Source organism: Littorina saxatilis, linkage group LG16 (assembly GCF_037325665.1).
Source record: "Littorina saxatilis isolate snail1 linkage group LG16, US_GU_Lsax_2.0, whole genome shotgun sequence".
NCBI lineage: Eukaryota > Metazoa > Mollusca > Gastropoda > Littorinimorpha > Littorinidae > Littorina > Littorina saxatilis.
The window spans coordinates 39752909-39773048 of record NC_090260.1 but is presented as its reverse complement, the minus strand read 5'-3'; the positions used below and the strand labels follow the sequence as shown (position 1 = coordinate 39773048).

General features: G+C 39.5%; 2 protein-coding genes across 5 annotated transcripts in view; both read left to right on the top strand.

Annotated features, from left to right (window-relative positions):
- The window catches only part of LOC138951374 (uncharacterized), a 92775-nt gene that overhangs the window by 31248 nt on the left and 41387 nt on the right, over positions 1 to 20140 (top strand). The window lies entirely within an intron of this gene.
- Positions 3370 to 17417, top strand: LOC138951039 (uncharacterized). 4 transcript variants are annotated; one of them, XR_011450952.1, is made up of 5 exons: positions 3370 to 3862; positions 5947 to 6079; positions 10384 to 10520; positions 12217 to 12302; positions 13492 to 17417. XR_011450952.1 is itself a non-coding variant. In XM_070322721.1 (4 exons), the coding sequence occupies exons 1-4, from the start codon at positions 9958 to 9960 to the stop codon at positions 13534 to 13536; spliced, it is 357 nt and encodes a 118-aa protein (XP_070178822.1). In that variant the 5' UTR covers positions 9859 to 9957; the 3' UTR covers positions 13537 to 17417. The 4 variants fall into 4 exon arrangements, 1 of the variants encoding a protein (XP_070178822.1); XM_070322721.1 differs by lacking the exons at positions 3370 to 3862; positions 5947 to 6079 and adding an exon at positions 9859 to 10046; XR_011450953.1 differs by lacking the exons at positions 3370 to 3862; positions 5947 to 6079 and adding an exon at positions 9860 to 10077.

The window sequence follows — 20140 nt, the reverse complement described above, 5'->3', positions numbered from 1 at the left end:
GGACTGGTTGGTCCGGTGTCAGAATAATGTGACTGGGTGAGACATGAAGCCTGTGCTGCGACTTCTGTCTTGTGTGTGGCGCACGTTATATGTCAAAGCAGCAACGCCCTGATATGGCCCTTCGTGGTCGGCTGGGCGTTAAGCAAACAAACAAACAAATAAGCACATAGACAGTCGGACACACACACCTTTATAAACAAACACATATACACACTCATACACAAACATACACACAAACTCATGCACACACACATTCACACGCACACACTCTCTCTCTCTCTCTCAAACACACACACACACACACACACACACGCACACACATGCACACACTCACTCACAGTCACACGCACTCACTCACCCTCTCACAAAAAACTTCATACACAATACGCACATATGGACAGACGGACATACACACCTTTACAAACAAACACACATACACGCACACACATACACTTATGCCCACACACACACTCACACACACACGAGTACAGACTCATGCACGCGTGCGCACACACACAGACACAGACACACACACACACACACACACACACCCACACACACAAATACACACACACACCACACACATACGAGTACATACTCATGCACGCGTGCGCACACACACACACACACACACACACACACATACACACACACACACACACACACACAGTAACACGAACCCATGTGCACAAAATGAACACAAACACACACACTGCGCGAGAGAGAAAGACTTCAGGGAGGCATGACGTCATGATGCATTAATTGACGTCAAAGACTTTCGACCGTGACGTATTCTTCTTACGCGAGCTTTATCCATAGACTTGGAAACTACGGAATTTCTACCCGTCCAAAACGGCCTTGGGTGGCGTTTGCTGAAAAAATGGGGGCGACTATTGCACCCACCGTATTTTTGTTAGTATGGTCCCAATTTTTGGTGAACTTCCATCTCCAACTGTAGCACGTAGCCGGGCACAAAGAATCCTTCTTTATCATGTATTATTCGGTATGCACATTTCTCAAGTCGATTACAGTATAGCGTTCACGGGATACCTCCAGCTTCGCTGGGATTAACAGTAACAGAGTCGCGCTACCCCAAAAGTCAAGGGATTTCGTATTCGTCCCTTGACTTTGGAGTTGACAAGAAAATATCGGGCGCAAAAACGTGATTTGTAAAAATGTTTACCGTGATTTGTACAATTTTTTTGTCTCATTACCCGCTAATGCGGCTTTAAAAACTGCCTTTTATGCCTACTGAGAGGATTGACACATACACCGCTCAGCATGCCATAGCGTCCATGTTAGACAAGATATGTGAACAAAACTTACTGATTTGGATGCAAATTTGATTGTTTTGTCTAAGAACATGCTAAACATGTTTTGTTTTAGCAGTTCTGATTCGTTGTCAATTTTAACGCGGGAACCTTGATTTTGCGAATTTGATTTTGGGGTGTGTTTGTGTTGTAGGCTTCACTGTATCGACACTACGTCATGTAAACTCAATCTGTTTTCTGAATAAGTTAGGGGCATAAAAGGCCTTTCCAGTCATATAATTGGTTTTACGATAAACGGCCTCATCATAAAGATCTGCCCTCAAACGCATCTGTAAAGTTTTTTTTATGACGAGTAGTGTAGAACAATCACCATCTTGCACATCTGATCGCAAGATTATGCATCCCCGAAAAATTCTGCTATGTCTCCGGCGCATCAGTATCTGTCCGAAGTGTTTGAAAACAACTAATTACAACACACACACCCCCCCTCCCAACCTCCACCACCCCCCCTTCCCACCTCCTCCACCACCACCACCCCCCCTTCCCACTCAAGGAAAAAAAAGAAGAAAAGAATAAACACATTGATAAATACAAGGAGAAGGAAAGAATTAATTTACTTTTTTTTTCAATTGTTTTTGATAACAAATCTATTGCTTCTAGGTCATCATTATCAGGCCGATGATTAAACAAAAGCTTAGTCACGGAAATACATATATGGACTAAAAATGACGTGTTTTTTCTTGCAGGACAATGGCTTGGACACTTATGACTTCATCCTGAATCGGCAGAGCATCGATGTATTCTTACATGGATGCCATGGACGCCTTCCACCTAGCGGGCACACAGATGGTTCACAAATCTACCCACTTGTATATTGCATACCTACCCCCTCACTCTCAACCATTGCTCCTTCAGTTCTGTAGTAAAACATAGAGCGATCATTTCTGAAAATATTGTAAGACATTAGCTTCTTTACTTCTGCAGCTGCATCAAAACACACACACACACACACACACACACACACACATACACACACACACACACACACTTGATACCGATGCCACATTTCAAGTAATCGGGCTGCATGTATATTTGTTGTCTTCTGACACGGCTATGCATGCTAAAGTCCACAATCAGAATGGCAGGAGCTATTGGAAAACCCGTTTTCTTTTTTTTGCATTTTACGGTAAATACATTTTTGTCTTTGATCTTCAGGCTTCCATAACAGTTCTCTAAATGTCTTGAGAATACGCCTGAAACGTTACATGAACCAAAACAACAACCGAAAAACAAACGCTGTGCATAGGGAACACAAATATCGATGATAATCTGCTAACAATCTAGCAGGGAGTATCAGCCGGGACATTATTTATTATTCTGAATAGATCAACATTCATATATGCATCAAGTGTACTAATTGATCCTGCTAAATAGTTGTATTTGTTTGTGACTGATGCACTTTTTATTCACTTTGCACATGTATCACGTAAGACAAATCAAGGGAGGTAATTTTGCTCGGATTAGATGGTTCCCTCCCCTGATAACAAAAGCACAAAAATTAATTCCCCCCCCCCCCCCCCCCCCCCCCCCCCTTCTCGTATGTGTTATTCAGACGTTTTGTTGGTTTTTGTTGAATATTGATGTGAAAGGTTCAGTCCTTCCCGAGTAAACTATTCGATTTACAGTCTCAGAACAGACCAGGCCTGAAAAGACTATCGCTAAGGCCAAAAAACAAAAAAAATGCTTTGGTTACGGTTTCCCGATCGACCCTAACTTTTTGGGCCGACCCTAAACTTTTTTTTTGGTCCTAAAGCTAAAAATAAAATGAACCAAACACATACATACACAAAAAAACCACACACACACACACACAAAAACCCACCGAAAACGACAACACCACGGCACAGAGAAAACATCGATCGCCGGCGAGCAGACAACAACAAGCCCGACAAGGGACACCACTCCGCTTTTTACAACTCCCATATCCAAGGGAAGTCAGTCTCGTGCGTTCGTTCGTTGCGCGAACGTAAAAAGATGTCGTCTGCATTTGCAATCCACCCATTGCACACTGCTACTATCGAAGCCAGCTCGTAAATTTCTCGTGCTGCGCAGCAGCCTCAGCAACACACCCTACCCCCCAGGGGATAGTACTGGTAACGATCGCAGCTATCACAACGACAGCCAATCAGGTTTAGTAGGCATATCGTTCGGTCGATAGGAGCGAACAAGCGATCAGCCAATCAAAAACAATCGATCGAATCATGATCGCTTATCACTGGTGACAGATTGTCGTGATCAGCAGTTCGTCGATTCCACTGCGATAATAACGAGTGACATTAAGTAATAGAATCTGAACATTGTAGACATAACAACAATGGATTATTGTGTGAAACACGTCGCTTTCAGGATAAATCAACACAAATAGGATAAATTTCAACTTCACGACTTTCAATCGTCAGCGGGAAGTTAAGATTCCGAACCAAAATGGCGGCCACCAAGCTTCACGTGGAACTTTCTGCATAAGAAGGATTTTCCACGAATTACAGCGACGTGGCGGGCAGCTAGTAACTTGAACAATCTCCTGGGGCATGGTAAGTCGGCTTTCAGAGGTCACTTTTAGCATGGTTTCATCATGTGTGTGTTAGAAGTCATCCGTGGTCTTTCTTTCTTGGTGGTACTGGTAGGTAGCCAACATCAGCATGGTGATGAATCTGCTACGCTTGGGTGATGGTGGTTCCGGTGATGATGGTCTTCAGTATTTTAGGAGGATAGACTACCCAAGATCGAACACCGGCCCGGCATTCCAATCAAAGCAGACTGCAGACAACAGTGTATTCATGTCTACGGTCACACCTCCCCCAATACCCCCTTTCCTTGCTTCTTTTTTTTGCTGGCTAACATTAACCACTCTGCCTCCCTACCGCACCTGCATCCCCAAACACGAACCCGCAGCTGTCAATGTCATGTTATGTTACTATTTGTTAGCCCCGACTGACTATGATCAGTCCCCCTTTGTCTGAGATGAGGGGGGTTGGCCCAGCAATCAACTTAGGGGGGGGGGGGGGGGGGATGGATGTCCACAGCAATTGACAGCTAGGCAGCGCATCACATGATTAATTAGGCCTAAAAAAAATAGGTGTGGTTACGGTAACCCGACCTACCCTATTTTTAGGGGCCGACCCTATAACTTTTTATTACATTTGTCAAAAAAAAACCACACAAAAAAAACCACACAAAAAAAACCACACAAAAAAACAAGAAAACGAGTGCAGAAAACGCAGCGAAAGCGCTCGAGTCGCACACTTATTTCCCTGTCAAGTAGGTTTAATTTGTACACATTAAAAAAAAAAGTGATTGCCTAGCTTCCTACCATATTTTTTGGGGCTATGTTACCTTCAGTTAACCACACCTTTTTTTATTTGGGGGGGGGGGGGGGGGGGGCCTTATTCGGAGTTAAAGCAAAAGGAGCCGAGCCAACGAGCATGAAGCAAAGAAAGGAGCAGTGATACAGAATACTGTCTGCACTGCTTTGATTGGTGATGGTGATACTGATCGCTGTGCTGTTCGATAACTGGTGACCAGTTGCGACTTACTTGAGCCAAGCTGAGTCTATTTAGGGTGGCATTGACTAGCCACTGACTGATTGAGTGATTCTGAATGCTATCCTCTGATTTGAACAATTCTTTTACTGTCAAGTTATAATGTACGAGCTGCAAATTTACCAATTTATTTTGAAAACAAGTACAGTCATTTGATGGTGAGAAAGAGATTTAAAACAGGCACCAGTGTCAAACTGATAACCACACAGTCTCGCACAAAAATACCTTTTGTTAGCTTGTGCACACACAATGACACATGCATGAACACATACATGTACACACACAAACAAGCACAAAAAAGTACACACTCACAGACACAAACAAAAGGTGGCACTTGCACATGTAATGATGTATGATTAAAAGTTGAAAGCCAGCAAACACACGCACACTAGAACACATGAATGGGAACAATAAAGAACAAATAGATGCACAAACGCAACAATCCTTGCAAATACACAGTCTTACAGTTACAAATCTTAGTCTTATGCAGTTGTGCACACACATACATGTGCAAGCACATGAACATGCTCAAACTGTCAAAGGTCTGCATGCACACAGAAACACATGACATAGCTGAGAGTGAGAGTCTTGAATAGCCTTGACTGACTCAGTGACTGAGTCTTGGCTGGCTGTCAAAGTTGTGACTGAATGGACAATGACATAAACACCCAGTCTATGAGTACGACTCGCTCAATGACCACACACAGAGTAACAACTAACATTAACAAACTTCAGGTATTTGATAATCAGGTTTCCTGGGCTGAGGTGCAGGGTGCAAAACTTGGTGTTACACAGTCGCAGGGTTGGATTGGTTGAAATTAAGATTTGTTGTGATTTCAACCAGTCAGACCCCGCGTGCGATTTCCACCCAGTTCGGTGGCTCAGAGTCTGGCTTTTTGCACCTCACCCCAGGTCACATGTATGTATTATACATGTTGACATCTTATACGTTATACTTTTATGATCATTGTATTGAATGCATGTCTGGGAATTCACTAACCATCATGATTCGACTATTCCTGGTTAACCATTTTGCTACTCTTTATTTTTAGTGTGTGTGGACTCTCAATGTGCAGTTTGATTCATGCTGCCGCTGTCACCACAAGAGATGTATGGGACAGAGACCAAGATTCAATACAACTTACAAGAATCAGAACACCCTCTAGCCAGCCATCACTTGAAAACTTAGGACTAACAACACTTTATCAAGTGAGTACAATTTGATGGTCTTTACTACCCTTTTTTGTTTTTGTTTTTTTCATAGATAAATTCTCCTCGGATCCCAGGATTTCCGAGAAAAGCTACACATTTCAGAGAGAACAGAATTCCTTTTCCGAGAAAAACAAAATCGAGGTACAAAAATCAAATAGAACAATCTACCCAGTAGACCAAAGTCTTCCATAAAACCGTCCCTTCATTCAGTGAGATTCCGCCCGTGTAAGTCACTTTTGAAAACTGTTTGAATGAGCTAGCTCCTACAAGTGGCACACGCAAAGCGATCATAATGTTGAACGCAGTTCAGTAGGGTAGTGCACAGTTCGAAAGGGGGTCCTGGAGAGTAAGTATGTTCAAATAATATTAATTCAGTTAAACTTGGGTTATAATGATTATTGGTTACTCGCAATACAAAACATGTACTAAATTCGGTCAGTTTTGTTGTTGTTGCTGTGTACAATATTATTCATGAAAGATACTCCCATTCCCAGAATACAGTGTTCTGGGTGGTCGAACGTGTAGCAAAGGCCTGTACGTAGATATTGCGTCACCCGTGACTCACTTTTTTCTCCAATGTTCCAAAGGCATGTGTTGTTTTGCTCCCACCAAGACTGCAGATCTTGGCAAACGCGTGATGTAAAAACTACATTTGATCACATTACCCGTACACGTCCTGGAAAGTGCTGATCTAGATCTTGCTAATATGCAAAATTGCACAGATTTTATTTTTTCAATTTGTTTTTTAATCTGGACCTGCCAACAGATCATGCATACAGGCACACACACCCCTTTCAGAGTTTTTCTTTAAATCAATTTACATACCAGTGAAAACTCGTTTCTATGGAAATTCCTTCTTTACACAAACATTCCTCCGTTTTTTTTATTCTGTACATGGCCTTAAGTCTGAAATGGTGTCCACAGCTGAAATAGCTGTGCAACCTTGGCTCTAACCTGATTTGTACATCAAAGAAAAATAAAATCCTTGTAAAGATTAATGAGACTTGTAAAAAAAAGTATGAAGTACACACCTAGCGAAACATTGTGTGCTCAGTTGTTGTTTTTAATGAAAATGTCGCCATTATCTGAAGTCAGCAGCACTACATTTTGGCCATTTTTTGTGACATGACCTTACAGCATATTGAAACATGGTCTACTCTGTCATATTTATGGGACAGAATGTCATGAATGACTTTTCACTGAGCCAGTAAAACTCAAATGTACCTTTGACAAAGCAAAGTTTTTGAATTTTGTCAGTGAGCCTGCAGAAAATGGGGAGACAAAATTTCACAGAAAGTTCATAACTATTTCCGTAAGACTTCATTTTTGTTCACTGATCAGCTCTAAATAATAATTAAAGATTGAAACCTGATATATTTTTGTAAAAAAGTATTTTACAGTATGTTTTGCAGAGGTATAAAACATAAAAAGGGTTGTTTGACTTGTTTTTGCATGTTCAAAAGTAGTTTGAAGTTTACGTGCAGATTTTCTTGTGAAAAAAGAGTTATGAACTTTCCAACCTTTTGCCTTAAAAAAGAGTAAATTGACTGGTTGGGGAACACCTAGCTTTGTAATGCATTTGGATCCACTAGCAGCAGTCACACTGAAAGTTTGCATCAAGTTCATTCATTGGTGTTTGAGTAATTGAGAAATAAAAAATTCTTGTGAGAAAGTTATGAACTTTCCTACTATCTCCACTGAGAGTGTTTTTTGTCCTTAAATGCTAGCCATGAAAGTTAAGGTTGTAGTGGAACAGCAATTTTGCATATAAAAGTACATTAGATTTAGATACTAAGCAATTTTTGTCACTAAAGTCAAGCAGTATGCTTTAGTTAGCCATTTTCTCTGTGTCTTGCGCACTATTTTTATGTGAGAGTTACTAACTCATGTCAAAACCCAAAATATATGTAAAATGACTATTTTCAGTTTCCAAATTACACTGTACCATGATTTTCATCACAAAAAGAATCTACTGGCTGCCGACTGTTTCTTTCTGAAGTACTTAGCCGTTTTGTCATGAAGTTCATAACTTCACATAACTCAAGCTCATTTTTCAAGGGCGTGTTTAAAATAATGCCTTGTTAATAGCAAAAGAGTACATTTGACTTTATCTGGACATTTTGTAAGAAGTTTTCTGAACATCAACCCTCAAAATTACATTTTGATAATTCCAGCATGAATCTGGGTTGACTGCACGGTGTACATAACTTCACATCAACTGACCCTCAGCCCCACGGTGTGAAGTTATGAACACGTGCCATGAGTATGATTTATACACAATAATTAATTTACTACACTAAATCACTACCTCAAATGATGTGCTGCTCTTCTCCAGAGTAGGCTGTTACAGTTTGATGTCATTTTTATTTTGATTTACCAGCAGATTTTAGTACGTAGCTTTTCAGTTAAATAAATGATGTGAAGTTATGAACACACAGTCAGCTGACATAAACACTAACTAAATAATGATTTCGGTAACAGTTTTCATGACTGAGTTTGGTTAAGTAAATCATTAAGTTGTTTAGAATTATTTGCAAGAGACTTTAGTTAGTTATTTTAGTATAAATGTGTGATTGATGTGAAGTTATGAACTTTCACAAGTTTCAAACAATTTGTTTTATTTTGGCAATTAAAATCTGATTTTGTAATATAAGTGCAGCTTTAGCCTATACTATAACTCTGTGTTCTCAGTTTGTCATTGTTTTGCAAATATATTATACAGTAACTGTACTAGAGACCAACATAACAAAAATTCTTGTGAAGTTATGCGCACGCTCACATTTTATGATTTGTGTTATCGTTTGTTTTCACAAATGTTTTACTTTTATTACTTAGTTGTATGTTGATTACAAAGAGTAGCTGGAGAGAAAATAAGATGACATATGCACTTTCTTACTTTGGTTTGAATTAGCCATAGTTTGTGATGTCACGGTGTGAAGTTATGAACTCCTAGGACATTCTAAAAATACTTTCAGTTTCTGCCAACTCTTTGAGTCAGACAAACATTTTGGTGTATTGAAATCCTTTTGATGGTACTTTTCAAGCACATTTTGCACAAAAACAGCAAAATTGTAGATTTAATGATAACTTATGCCAATATTTGCTGTGAAAAAATTGTGACAATATTAATTTCTATAAATAATACAGATAACCAAAAAATCTTCTCCACACTTCATCTTCAAAAATTACCTTCATGTTCCAGCTCACCTTTTTCAGATTAAAAAACAAAACAAATTGTTTCCTGCCTGTATAAATTAAATGTATTATACCAATAAAAGTAAATTATGTGAAGTTATGAACTTCCCATTAATGGAGTTCACATCTGAATCATGCGTGGCCAAAACAAGTTTAACTTGCTTGAAATGCAAAGTAATTTGCTGTAGCAATTTGCTCAGATGTCTAAAACAGACCCAATACATGTAGCAACAATGATTTAACAAGTCTAAATTTTGTGACGGTGTGAAGTTATGAACTCCTGCAAACTTTTAAACCTGAATCTGTGAAGTGATCAAACATGAGTTTTCTTAAATCATAGCTGTTCCTTGCGTATTTATGCTCTAAAATACATCTCTATTTTCAAAACAAAGAAAATGTTCATTTTTAAAATTGATTTTGTATGTCACAAAAATGGACACCTATTCTGACTTTGGGCCACATATTAAAAAATAAAGGGAAATGTTACTTGGCAAGGGAAGTAACAGATTTGTTCTCAAATGGATAAACCCCCATGAATCCCACAGTTCCTAAATGGTTTGATTCAAGTAAATGTTTGCTTTATCTTTCTTTTGGAAATGGGTCATGGCGAGATTCCCAGTGCTTCACTTTGTGCCACACCCTAAAATAAGACCATTTTGCCAATTCAACATCTCAGAAAAATGAAAGGACTGAATGAAGCCATTGAAGGGTTGCAAAACATTTGGAGGAGGTGGACTGGCCAGGGCAGGCTGGAAGTTTCCGCAAGGAGGTTGCTACTGCTAGGAATATTAAAAAAACCGGTTAGGTCAAAAGATAACAATGTTTTCAAAGCTTTAATATTGATATGGAAGTGTTGCCGACGCCAGACGACATTATCAGGAGTCATGCATAAGATCGCATGAATCACAAAGTGGAAATAACGGTAAAAAAGATTGTAGAAAAAAATGTTGTAGTGTACTGTATCAGTGTTATTGACTCGGTGTATGGCGGTTCACTTTCCCCAGAGAGAAAGCAACCCGGATTGCCATGAGGTTGACCTCACAGGACTATATCAATTATCACACCTTATCCTTATTCTTATCCTGTATTTTATGTGTTGTTTTCAGGTCCGAGGACTTATTGGTGGGTGCCTCTCACAAAGAAGTTCTATGGCAAGAGTACATTCAGAGCCTGACCATTCTAGGATACCTGGGTCCGCTGCTGGAATTTCTGCATATACCACTCCTTCATCATGCAAAAACAGGTGAATATCATTAGGCTTGGCTACACACACAAATCTTTCCGGTTAATGCTGACTGTGGTTGCTATTGTTACCGTCAGCCAGACATCCCTTAATTTCATTTTCACTGTTATTCAATGTGCTGACAGAAAGCTATATCCATCGCCTTTATCTGTTTTAGCATTCCCTGGCAATGGCAGTTTTGTGACCATAGTAGTACAACAAGCAGTTGTATACATAGGCTTGGTTAGTATGTATTTCAAATCTTAAGCTGTGTTATTTTAAAGGATGATCGCAATGCTAATCTCGAACCATGTTTTTTTTCCATCTTTGGATGAGTTGTAGGTTTTGAATTAGCAGCTTTTGTTTATAAATCCAGGAGATCTGAAAGAAAACCCGATGTTCATTACATTATTCTGGTGGTGTTTGAAATTCAATCTAGCAATTACTTTATAAAAGTGGGGTTTGCAACTTAGTAATAGTAATATTCTTCTAATTCTATACAGTGGTGTACACCTCTTTCTGACTACATGTAGTAACATTTGAAAATGTAACCAAAAGTTGTTAATCATTACAGAGTGATTGTTATTTAATAATGTTAACGAGTTTTGGTCCATGTTGGGGTCAATCAATTCAATAATCCAGAATGGTATGGGTATTTTGCACAATGCTGCCAACAATGTGATAATGCTCTTCTTCCATTTAAAAAAGTATGGTAACTTGTTGACCATTACATTAATAACTCACACATATATTCATCTGTGTTAAATCCAGCCCTGTCTGTCACCACTACTAATCGGCTTAGGTTTGCAATAAACAGGCTAGGGTCAAAGGAAGCATACACATTATTCTTGTTGCTACTCATAGTATACCAGATTCGGACCTCAAGATTTCGGGGGCGATGTCATGACCACTAGGCCACTCCATCAGTTTTAACAAAGATGCAAAAGTTACAATTTGTTTCTATGCTAAGGTGGAATTAATACCATTCAATGATTCATGCATTGCAATAGCGTCAAAATTGTCTGTAAACTTCGCCGTTATTTTGCAAACATGTTTCACGAAATTACAGCACATGTTTTATTTACCAATACCATATGCTACACGACATTCACGCGATGTGATGGCTGTGAATGTGATATCTATTTACAACATACAAGTTAAGTAGAAGAACAGTAATTTATTGATTTAATCTCTCCAAATCTCTGTGCAGTTCAAGTATAGCTATCCAAGAAGTAGTTAAATTCACTCCTGAGCAATTGATGGATAAAGGTATGAAATAGATGCTGCTCCAAAAATAACATAAAATGTATAAATTGTTCAGCGCTTGTCATAATTGGCGCAGTAGTATAAAGTGGTTAGAACATCAGCCCTGAAATCGTGAGTTCCTGAGTTTGAATCTCCACCAAGGCGTATTTGTTCCCTTTGGTGCCTCTTGAATATAGAGGGAGCAAACAGGAAGTTATCACAGCAAAAGTCAAGCGTTAAATGAATCTGTCAAGGTTTCAGGCCGCCTTCACTGTACTGAGTTCAGTACATGCTTCTAAGCCCTATCTTTTCAAACATCGAGCCACGTATAGTCGTAGATAGACGACAGCTTTAAGTACAGTCAACAGTGTGTGATTGTGAACAGTTATCATTGTTTTGTCGCTAAAAGTAAAACGTTTTGACTTATGTAACTTTGTAACTGATTTCAAATTTATTTCCATTGTTCATCAAGAAACTGATGACAGACAAGCTGTTGGAGTAAGAGAAGAGGGACAACTCACAAGGGTCAAAATGGTGGCCGCCTCCGGAAGAACTCAGGTATGTTTTTAAGTTTGTAGAAGTTAAGTGGTCCTGGGATTTTGTTTACCCCTTTCGCTACCCTCCCCTGTTTGAAGATAACTGTGAATAGACGTCTTACGGAAATAACTTTTGTCCCGATTTTTGGTCGGTGTGGTAGATGAAGAGCTCATTTTACAAGGACAAGCTTTTCAAAACAAGGCGAAGAATGCACCACACTTCTTATCAGCTTTATCCTGCGATCAGAACAAACAAATAACTCTAATATGTATGTTATGCAGTCGGCGCTCATATATAATTATATTATAATACCCTTTTCTTTCAAAACTATGCACATCAGAGCCGATTGTTTGCAGATCAGTGGAAGTGTTCTCTAAGCACATGTGTTTTATGAAACTCACGTCACATCAATCAGAACATGTTGAGAGGGATCACCATAGCACATAGGCCAGCAATCATCGGGAACTCTGATAAACTTGTGAACGTTGATCATTTACAGAAAGTGGCATAGTATTGTGCACACGCTGCATAACATACACATCAGAGTTAGTTGTTAGTCCCGATCACAGGATAAACCTGTTCAGAAGCACAATACTTGTTTCGTCTAAGTTTGAAAAGCTTGACCACTTAAAAGAGGCTCTTAGTCTTACTCTAATAGCAATAGACCTGAAAATCCTGAAAGTTATTTCTGAACATCGTCTATTAGAAAACTCTTGCTGGAATGGTAAATGGTTCGGTATTTTGTGCACCTTCTGGTACTGTATAAGTTAAAACGTACATGCTAGCCTAAACAATAGCTCAAACGCTGTTTTACACACACAGCAATATAATATTACTTGTGTCTCTAAGTTTATGTTGAGTTAATTCATTCATGATTTACAATGACAGTTTGAACAGCAAAATTACTTATGGTTGTGTGTTACTGTTAGCAATACACTGTATGAGCTCCAGCCTTCACTTTCTATTGCAGGAAGAAAATTTGAGATAAGGGTTGTGTGTTCTCCAGTCTGGTTGTGAAAGTTATGTTTTTGGGTGTGTGCTATTTGTTTGTGTGTGTGTGTGTGTGTGTGTGTGTGTGGTTATTTGTTTATAAATGAATGATAGTGTGTTCCCTTTGAGCGAATGTAGGGAGCTCAATACAACAAACCTTCCGGTTTCTTTGAAAAAGTTTGTATATCTTTGTAATTCCAGAATGTTTTGTTTTTTCCAGTGCAAGACAGACAGTGTTTTGTCGGATGGTGGCCTCTACTTGTGATACCGATGGTGGCCACTACTTGTGATACCGATGGTGGCCACTACTTGTGATACCGATGGTGGCCACTACTTGTGATACTGTCTTCCAATCAAGGCACACCAAGGCTGGGATAAAAAGACATCAACACAGGAAGTTCTGGTATCACCACCAGGCAGTAGCTGTGAACATTGATGTTAAAGCCCTCAGACATGTTCACTGTTTTATTTTAAGAGCCATAGAGGACTACTATGGACAAACAAGGGAAGATACAGTTTGGTAAACACTCACTGTACATTTTTCATCAATTCTATTGTCTAACTCTATATGTTCGTGGTGTATTTTGCAGCTTTTATGGACATGTTAGTTCAAACTTTGTCTTTTGGGGGGATTTTCAAGTGATGTATATTGATATACAGCTTCTTATTTGATTTCACACAGTGGTCTAAATAAATGTACAATAGAACCTAGCTTTCTGAGACCACCATAGAATTGATCTCCTCCCCTAACAGATGTCTTTACTCTCTTCTTGCGTTCCCCAGAAAACTGAATTTATTTATGTATGAGAGTGTAATATCTTCTTTCCCGTGTGAAAAAATTGTCACAAGGGAAAGTTTAGACACAGAAAAGCAGGGTTTATTTATTTTTAGTACACCTTGATCTAAAAATAAATAAACCCTGCTTTTCTGTGTCTAAACTTTCTCTTGTGAAATTTTTTTTTCCATTTTTTTTCTCACATTTTTTAGTACACCTTGATCTGAGTGATCGACAAGAAGAAGAAGAATAAGTACACCTTGATCTCCAAAGTGTCCTTCGTGGCTAGGAGTGCAGCATAAATACTTTCCAAACATCTCTGTACCGGAATATCACAGTGGTACTTGCCATGAAAAAACACCCCTATGGTCCAGCCAAAAATGTCCCTACATTGCAGGCGGCCTGTCATGACATGTATAATGTTACTGAAGATAACCAAAAAAGGGAATTCAGGTGTCCAGTCCTTTATTGCAAGGTTTCTTCTTATCATAGGCTGTTCTCATATTGCAGGTGCAACTATTTTATCTCTGTGGCAAGCTTGGCAATGTAGCAGAAGCTGAATACACTTCTGAGTTTTGAATTTTAATACCCCATGCATTTACTGTAAAAAGTTGGAAAGGTTTCTCCATGTAACTCTATTGTCTGAATGATCTCCTGCACCTTATTGATTTTACCTGATGCTTTTTTAATGGCTATGTACACAGTCTATGATGCATACGTGTTATAATCGGTTTGTTTAGTACACTGTTGACTGTATCACACTTTTCAGTCACTGGGACCGAGAGACATCAGAAAATAAATTGCTTGGAAGGGCCATTTTTGTTTTTAACAGAATGAAATATCCTATTGTGTGAAAAGACAATGAACATTTATTTGCTCTGTGTGTGTCTGAACTTATTTGGCTGCTGTATCAATAGACGAATTCCTGAATAACTTTGTTGGGTTTGTATGGGTTGTGAAAAAGTGAGTACTCTTGCTTTTGCTCAGACAAATATAAACATGTGGTTTCTGTACACGTGTTTCAGAGACACCCTCTCACTAGTGACTGGCCACTAATGTCAAGTGAGATATTTCCCCATGTGACATAGGCCAGTCACTAGCGAGGGTGTGTCTCATACATGTATGTGTAAAAGAACCACATGTCAATATTTGTCGGAGCAAAATTAAGACTCCGAGTACTCACTCTTTTACAACCCATACAACCCAGAAACGTTATTTCCACAATTCATCTACATGTATTTCCCCTTTTTTCTTGAAGAAAGATGGCACTGTAGGTAACCAGCATGTCGTAAGAGGCGACTAACGGTTCTGTTTCTTCTCTTCTTTTGTCTTATTTCTGCCTTACCAGTCCTTTCACCTATATTTCCTTCCAAGAAAACTCTCCCTACTATTCCCTGCAGTTTTCCAATTCTTTTCTTGTTGTCTTATTTCTACCTGACTGGATCCATCACCTTTATTTCACTTACTAAAAGTCTTCTTTTCCACATCCTTATTTCTCTGCACCCCGCATGTCGTATGAGGCGACTAACGGATTCTGTTTCTCCTTTAACCCTTGTTAAGTGGTTCTTGTATAGAATATAGTCAATGTTTGTAAAGATTTTAGTCAAGCAGTATGTAAGAAATGTTTAGTCCTTTGTACTGGAAACTTGCATTCTCCCAGTAAGGTCATATATTGTACTACGTTGCAAGCCCCTGGAGCAATTTTTTGATTAGTGCTTTTGTGAACAAGAAACACTTAACAAGTGGCTCTATCCCATCTCCCCCCTTTCCCCTATCCCATCTCCCCCCCCCTCCCCCTTTCCCTCGTCGCGATATAACCTTTGTGGTTGAAAACGACGTTAAACACCAAATAAAGAAATAAAGAAAGATGTTATGAGTACCCGGACTCCACTGTATATATGCATTGGTTATTTTGACATCACATAGTTTCTGTCATCTTTGTGACTTTGTATCTTGTTGAAGGGAGAAAATTACCACTTTATTGACTTCTGGGCAGTCCTTTTGAAGTACATACATGTACTTCAATTTACAGCAGGTGTTATACATTAGTTTGGATCCTTGTGAGATTATTTTTGGGGGGTTGATTCGACTTAGAGGCTTTACAAAATGTTTCTGAGTTTTTGTTGGTTTACTTCATGTGCACATGCTTATAGTTTTTCCTTTGCCCATTATTGATGCCTTCTGTATAGTTTACTCACACCTAATTATGAACGTTGTACCAATGTTGTTTTGTGAAAATACACTACTGGAGAATACTGTTCTTCTTCATAGTTCACTCTAACTAAAAAGTCTGAACAGATTTGGTGATTTACAATAATCTTAGTCATGAGCACCAGTTGACTATGATTATTGTAAATCACCAAATCTGTTCAGACTTTTTCATGGAATATTGTCTTTTTAGACTAACACTAAAACCTAGTAGCGTGGCTACTTCTTGTATTGGCTCAGTTATGTTTGGTTGTTCTTGATTTTTCCTTAATTATAATGTGGCAGATTATTATAGGACCTGTATCATTTCCAATGTAATTATTTTAGCCACATTTTGAGAATCGCAAAAGACTTCATCGGAAAGAAATATTACATTTTTTTCTGTTCAATACATTATGTCTATGTATCTCCCTTGAGCACAAGAGAGGGTCGGTGTTCTCTCTCATTATGGCATAGAAAAGAAACCTGTCAACATAAGTTTTACCTAAAGCAGAAACAACTACTGATCAAAACATCTGTTTATGACACATGCTTATCCATTTTGTGTTTTGCGAAAGACTACACATCAAGTTCTTTTGTATATTGTGTATACCAAGTTGTACGTTAATTCTTTGCTTTAAAAATTAAGGATGGTTGTTTGGAGATGGCAGAAAAGTTATGTGTCAGCCTATATGAGTACGTGTAATACAAATGACTGTGTGTATGATTGATTAAACTTCCAATTTTATTCCCCTGCCAAATCAGTCACTTTACATTTGTTCTCAGTTTTGCTGTCAAATAGACGAATTCCGAAAATAAATGTCGGGTTTGTATCGGTTGTGGGAGAGTGACCTTTTCTTGCAAAACTTCTGACAAACATTGGAGGGGCCAATCACTAGTGTTGGGTGTGCTGGAAACATGTGCTCTGGTCCATGTGACACACCCCTCACTATTGATTGGCCCCTCCTTTGTTTGTCATAGGTTTTGCAAGAAAAGGTCACCCTTCCACAACACATACAAACCTAAAAGCGTTTTTTTCTTCTAACTCGTCTATTCTTCTTCTTCTTCTTCTTCTTCTGCGTTCGACGACTCGTCTATTCAACATGGTACTTTTGGCAGGTAAATGAACATGTCAGAGAAAGGTTTTGCAAGCTTTACTTATTAAATCAGTTTTACTGAACTTGTTTGTTGTGTTGCCAGGTTGTCTTTTCTCTATATCTCTCTGATTATGGGTGAAGTGCACAACAGGCTCCAGTGGGTAAAGGCTCACTCCTTCTAATGAAAACAATTGAGATCCAAGCAATCTCTAACCTAGTTATATAGGATAAGATCATTATTCCACTTGGACACATTCAAAATCAATACCTTGACTACTTGTGCTGATTTGGATTTTGTTTGAAATAATTTCTTGAAGGCCATTGGTTTGTTTTAATGACATTAATTAGTCAGAAAATGTCCACTGTTGACAGAGAGCACCTAGGCTACCTAGGCTGTTCATTTTTGGTTTGTGTCTTAAACTGGATAGATGGTTTTATCTCATTTAAGAGCCTGGCCATATTTGAGATAGTGATACATGTTATCAATGAAGGAGTGTGCCTTTAACTGCAGGAACTAACTTGCACTCTCTGTCTCTTATTTCATATATTTTGAAATTGGAACTTAAATGAAGCATGGGCTTGAAAGCAAAAATATTCCTCCTCAACACCCGAAAGGTTGACATCGCACACACAAGCACGCACGCAAACAAACACACACACAAAGTGTGCATTTTTAAGATACCTGCTTTCACCTGTAAGACAGCATTCTGCATTATAAACACATGTACAGTACCCGGCGAAAGAACAGTTTCCTTCACGCCCACAGTTGCAAGTGATTTTTCAAATTGTAAAATATGAACCAGATAAGGTAAATTAAAAAGAAAAACAGATTCGTGGAGGACATTTTACTGGCTCTAGGATTAGTGCATCAGCATAGTATTTAGTCGTTTTTGTTTTTTACTTTTCATAAATTGGGTTATACAGGGAAGGGGTCAAGCGAGTCGTGAATGCAGGCAAAACGTGTCACTTCACGTGACACGCTACAAAAATCGTAAAGATGCTCTTTTTTTTTTAACAAGGTAAAGACACTTGTGGAGGCAAATCATTTTTCAACAAGATCATTACATTAAAATTATTCGCCAAAGCGTTTAATATTCCAGCAAATGAGCATAGATCACTTAGTGTTAAAAAGGGTTGTTTGGCAAAAGCTCATTCGCACGAAATCGACGTTATGATTTCTTTGAAAACCAGGTGCTATTTGTGGCCAAGTGTCGGGTCTACACGAACAGACTCAGACTATGACCAGAAAAAAAATCCTGCGCTTTTTTTTCTTTTTTGTGTGAACATCGATTGATTAGCGATAGTGATTCGTATGCAAGTACTATGAAGCCAAACGCAAGTTCTTCCCCCCTCCCGGTTAACACATATTTACAGACACATGCACACAAATACACGCACGCACACACACACACACACACACACACACATCATCCATACACAGATAAACAAAGTCGCGAAGATGTCACGCAAGAGCGCTTCGCAGTGCTGAAATGGACGCCAACTGTCACTTTGATGATCGCTGTTTGTCTGTCATTAAATATTAAAAGTTATCATCTTTCTCACATGCTTCAAAACAACAGACACAGAGACAAAGACACACGCACACGGCAAACACTGACTCAAATTCACACAGACACACACACACACGTGTGCCGTGTGCGCGTGCGCGCTCGAACACACTCACCAGCGCGAACGCACACGGATAAGTGTTGTTTTTGTTCAAACCTAAACACAAACACATCAGTTTATTCACACAGAAATACCAACACACACGTGTGTTTGTTTGTGTGTGCCGGACTCATGTGTGTGCGCGCGACGGGTGCGTGTGTGTATACCTTCGTGTGTCAGTTTGTCAAGTTGTTTGTTGTGTGGGTGCCTGCTGGCGGGTGGGCGTGTGTGTGCGCCGCAGTATTCTCAAGCCAAGCATTATTTATTTATTTGCTGTTGCTTTTCGGGTCCAGCGGACCATAATAGGCCAAATCAGGACCCCCGGCAAGCCAAGCAACATTCCTGTGTACTGCACGTGGTTGTAATACAATCAATTATGTTTTTCTGTCTTACGGTTTTATAAGTTGACCTAGCAGGTCGGAAAACTGAACTTCTTACATGTATTCATGTCAGCCTCAGTGCAGCCCGCACCAGGCCAGGCTAACATAGCACAGTGTCCATCAGTGACTGGCATCGCGGCGCCAACAACTGAACAGGCAAACTGACTGACTTAAGAACAAGAAGAAATAACAGATTATGTTTCAACATATTACTGAAATCTTAGTCTAACTTGTACGACCAGGGCCAATGGCAATGCGGAAAAGTAAACCAGTCAGACACAGCAGTGCCAGTGTCGGTCAACGCCAGAAATGAGACCTGCAGTGAGCTGTCCCGCCGCGGAGGCTACTCGGTGTGGCCATGCATAGACCAATGGTCTATGGTGTGGCGTAGTGGACCAACACGCGGAATGCCGAATGGATATGACCGGCCCGGGGTGTCAGTATCATTCTGAACACATAACGGCCTCAATCAATCGAGCCTCGCTGAGAAGTTGTTCTGAACTCATAACGGCCTCAATCAATCGAGCCTCGCTGAGAAGTTGTTCTGAACACATAACGGCCTCAATCAATCGAGCCTCGCTGAGAAGTTGTTCTGAACACATAACGGCCTCAATCAATCGAGCCTCGCTGAGAAGTTGTTCTGAACACAGTAACGGCCTCAATCACTGAGAGTCCAGCCTCACTGAGAACGGTTGTTCTAAACACATTTAACGGGTCCTCAATCAATCGAGTCTCACTGTGTGGACACTGAGAAGTAGTGTT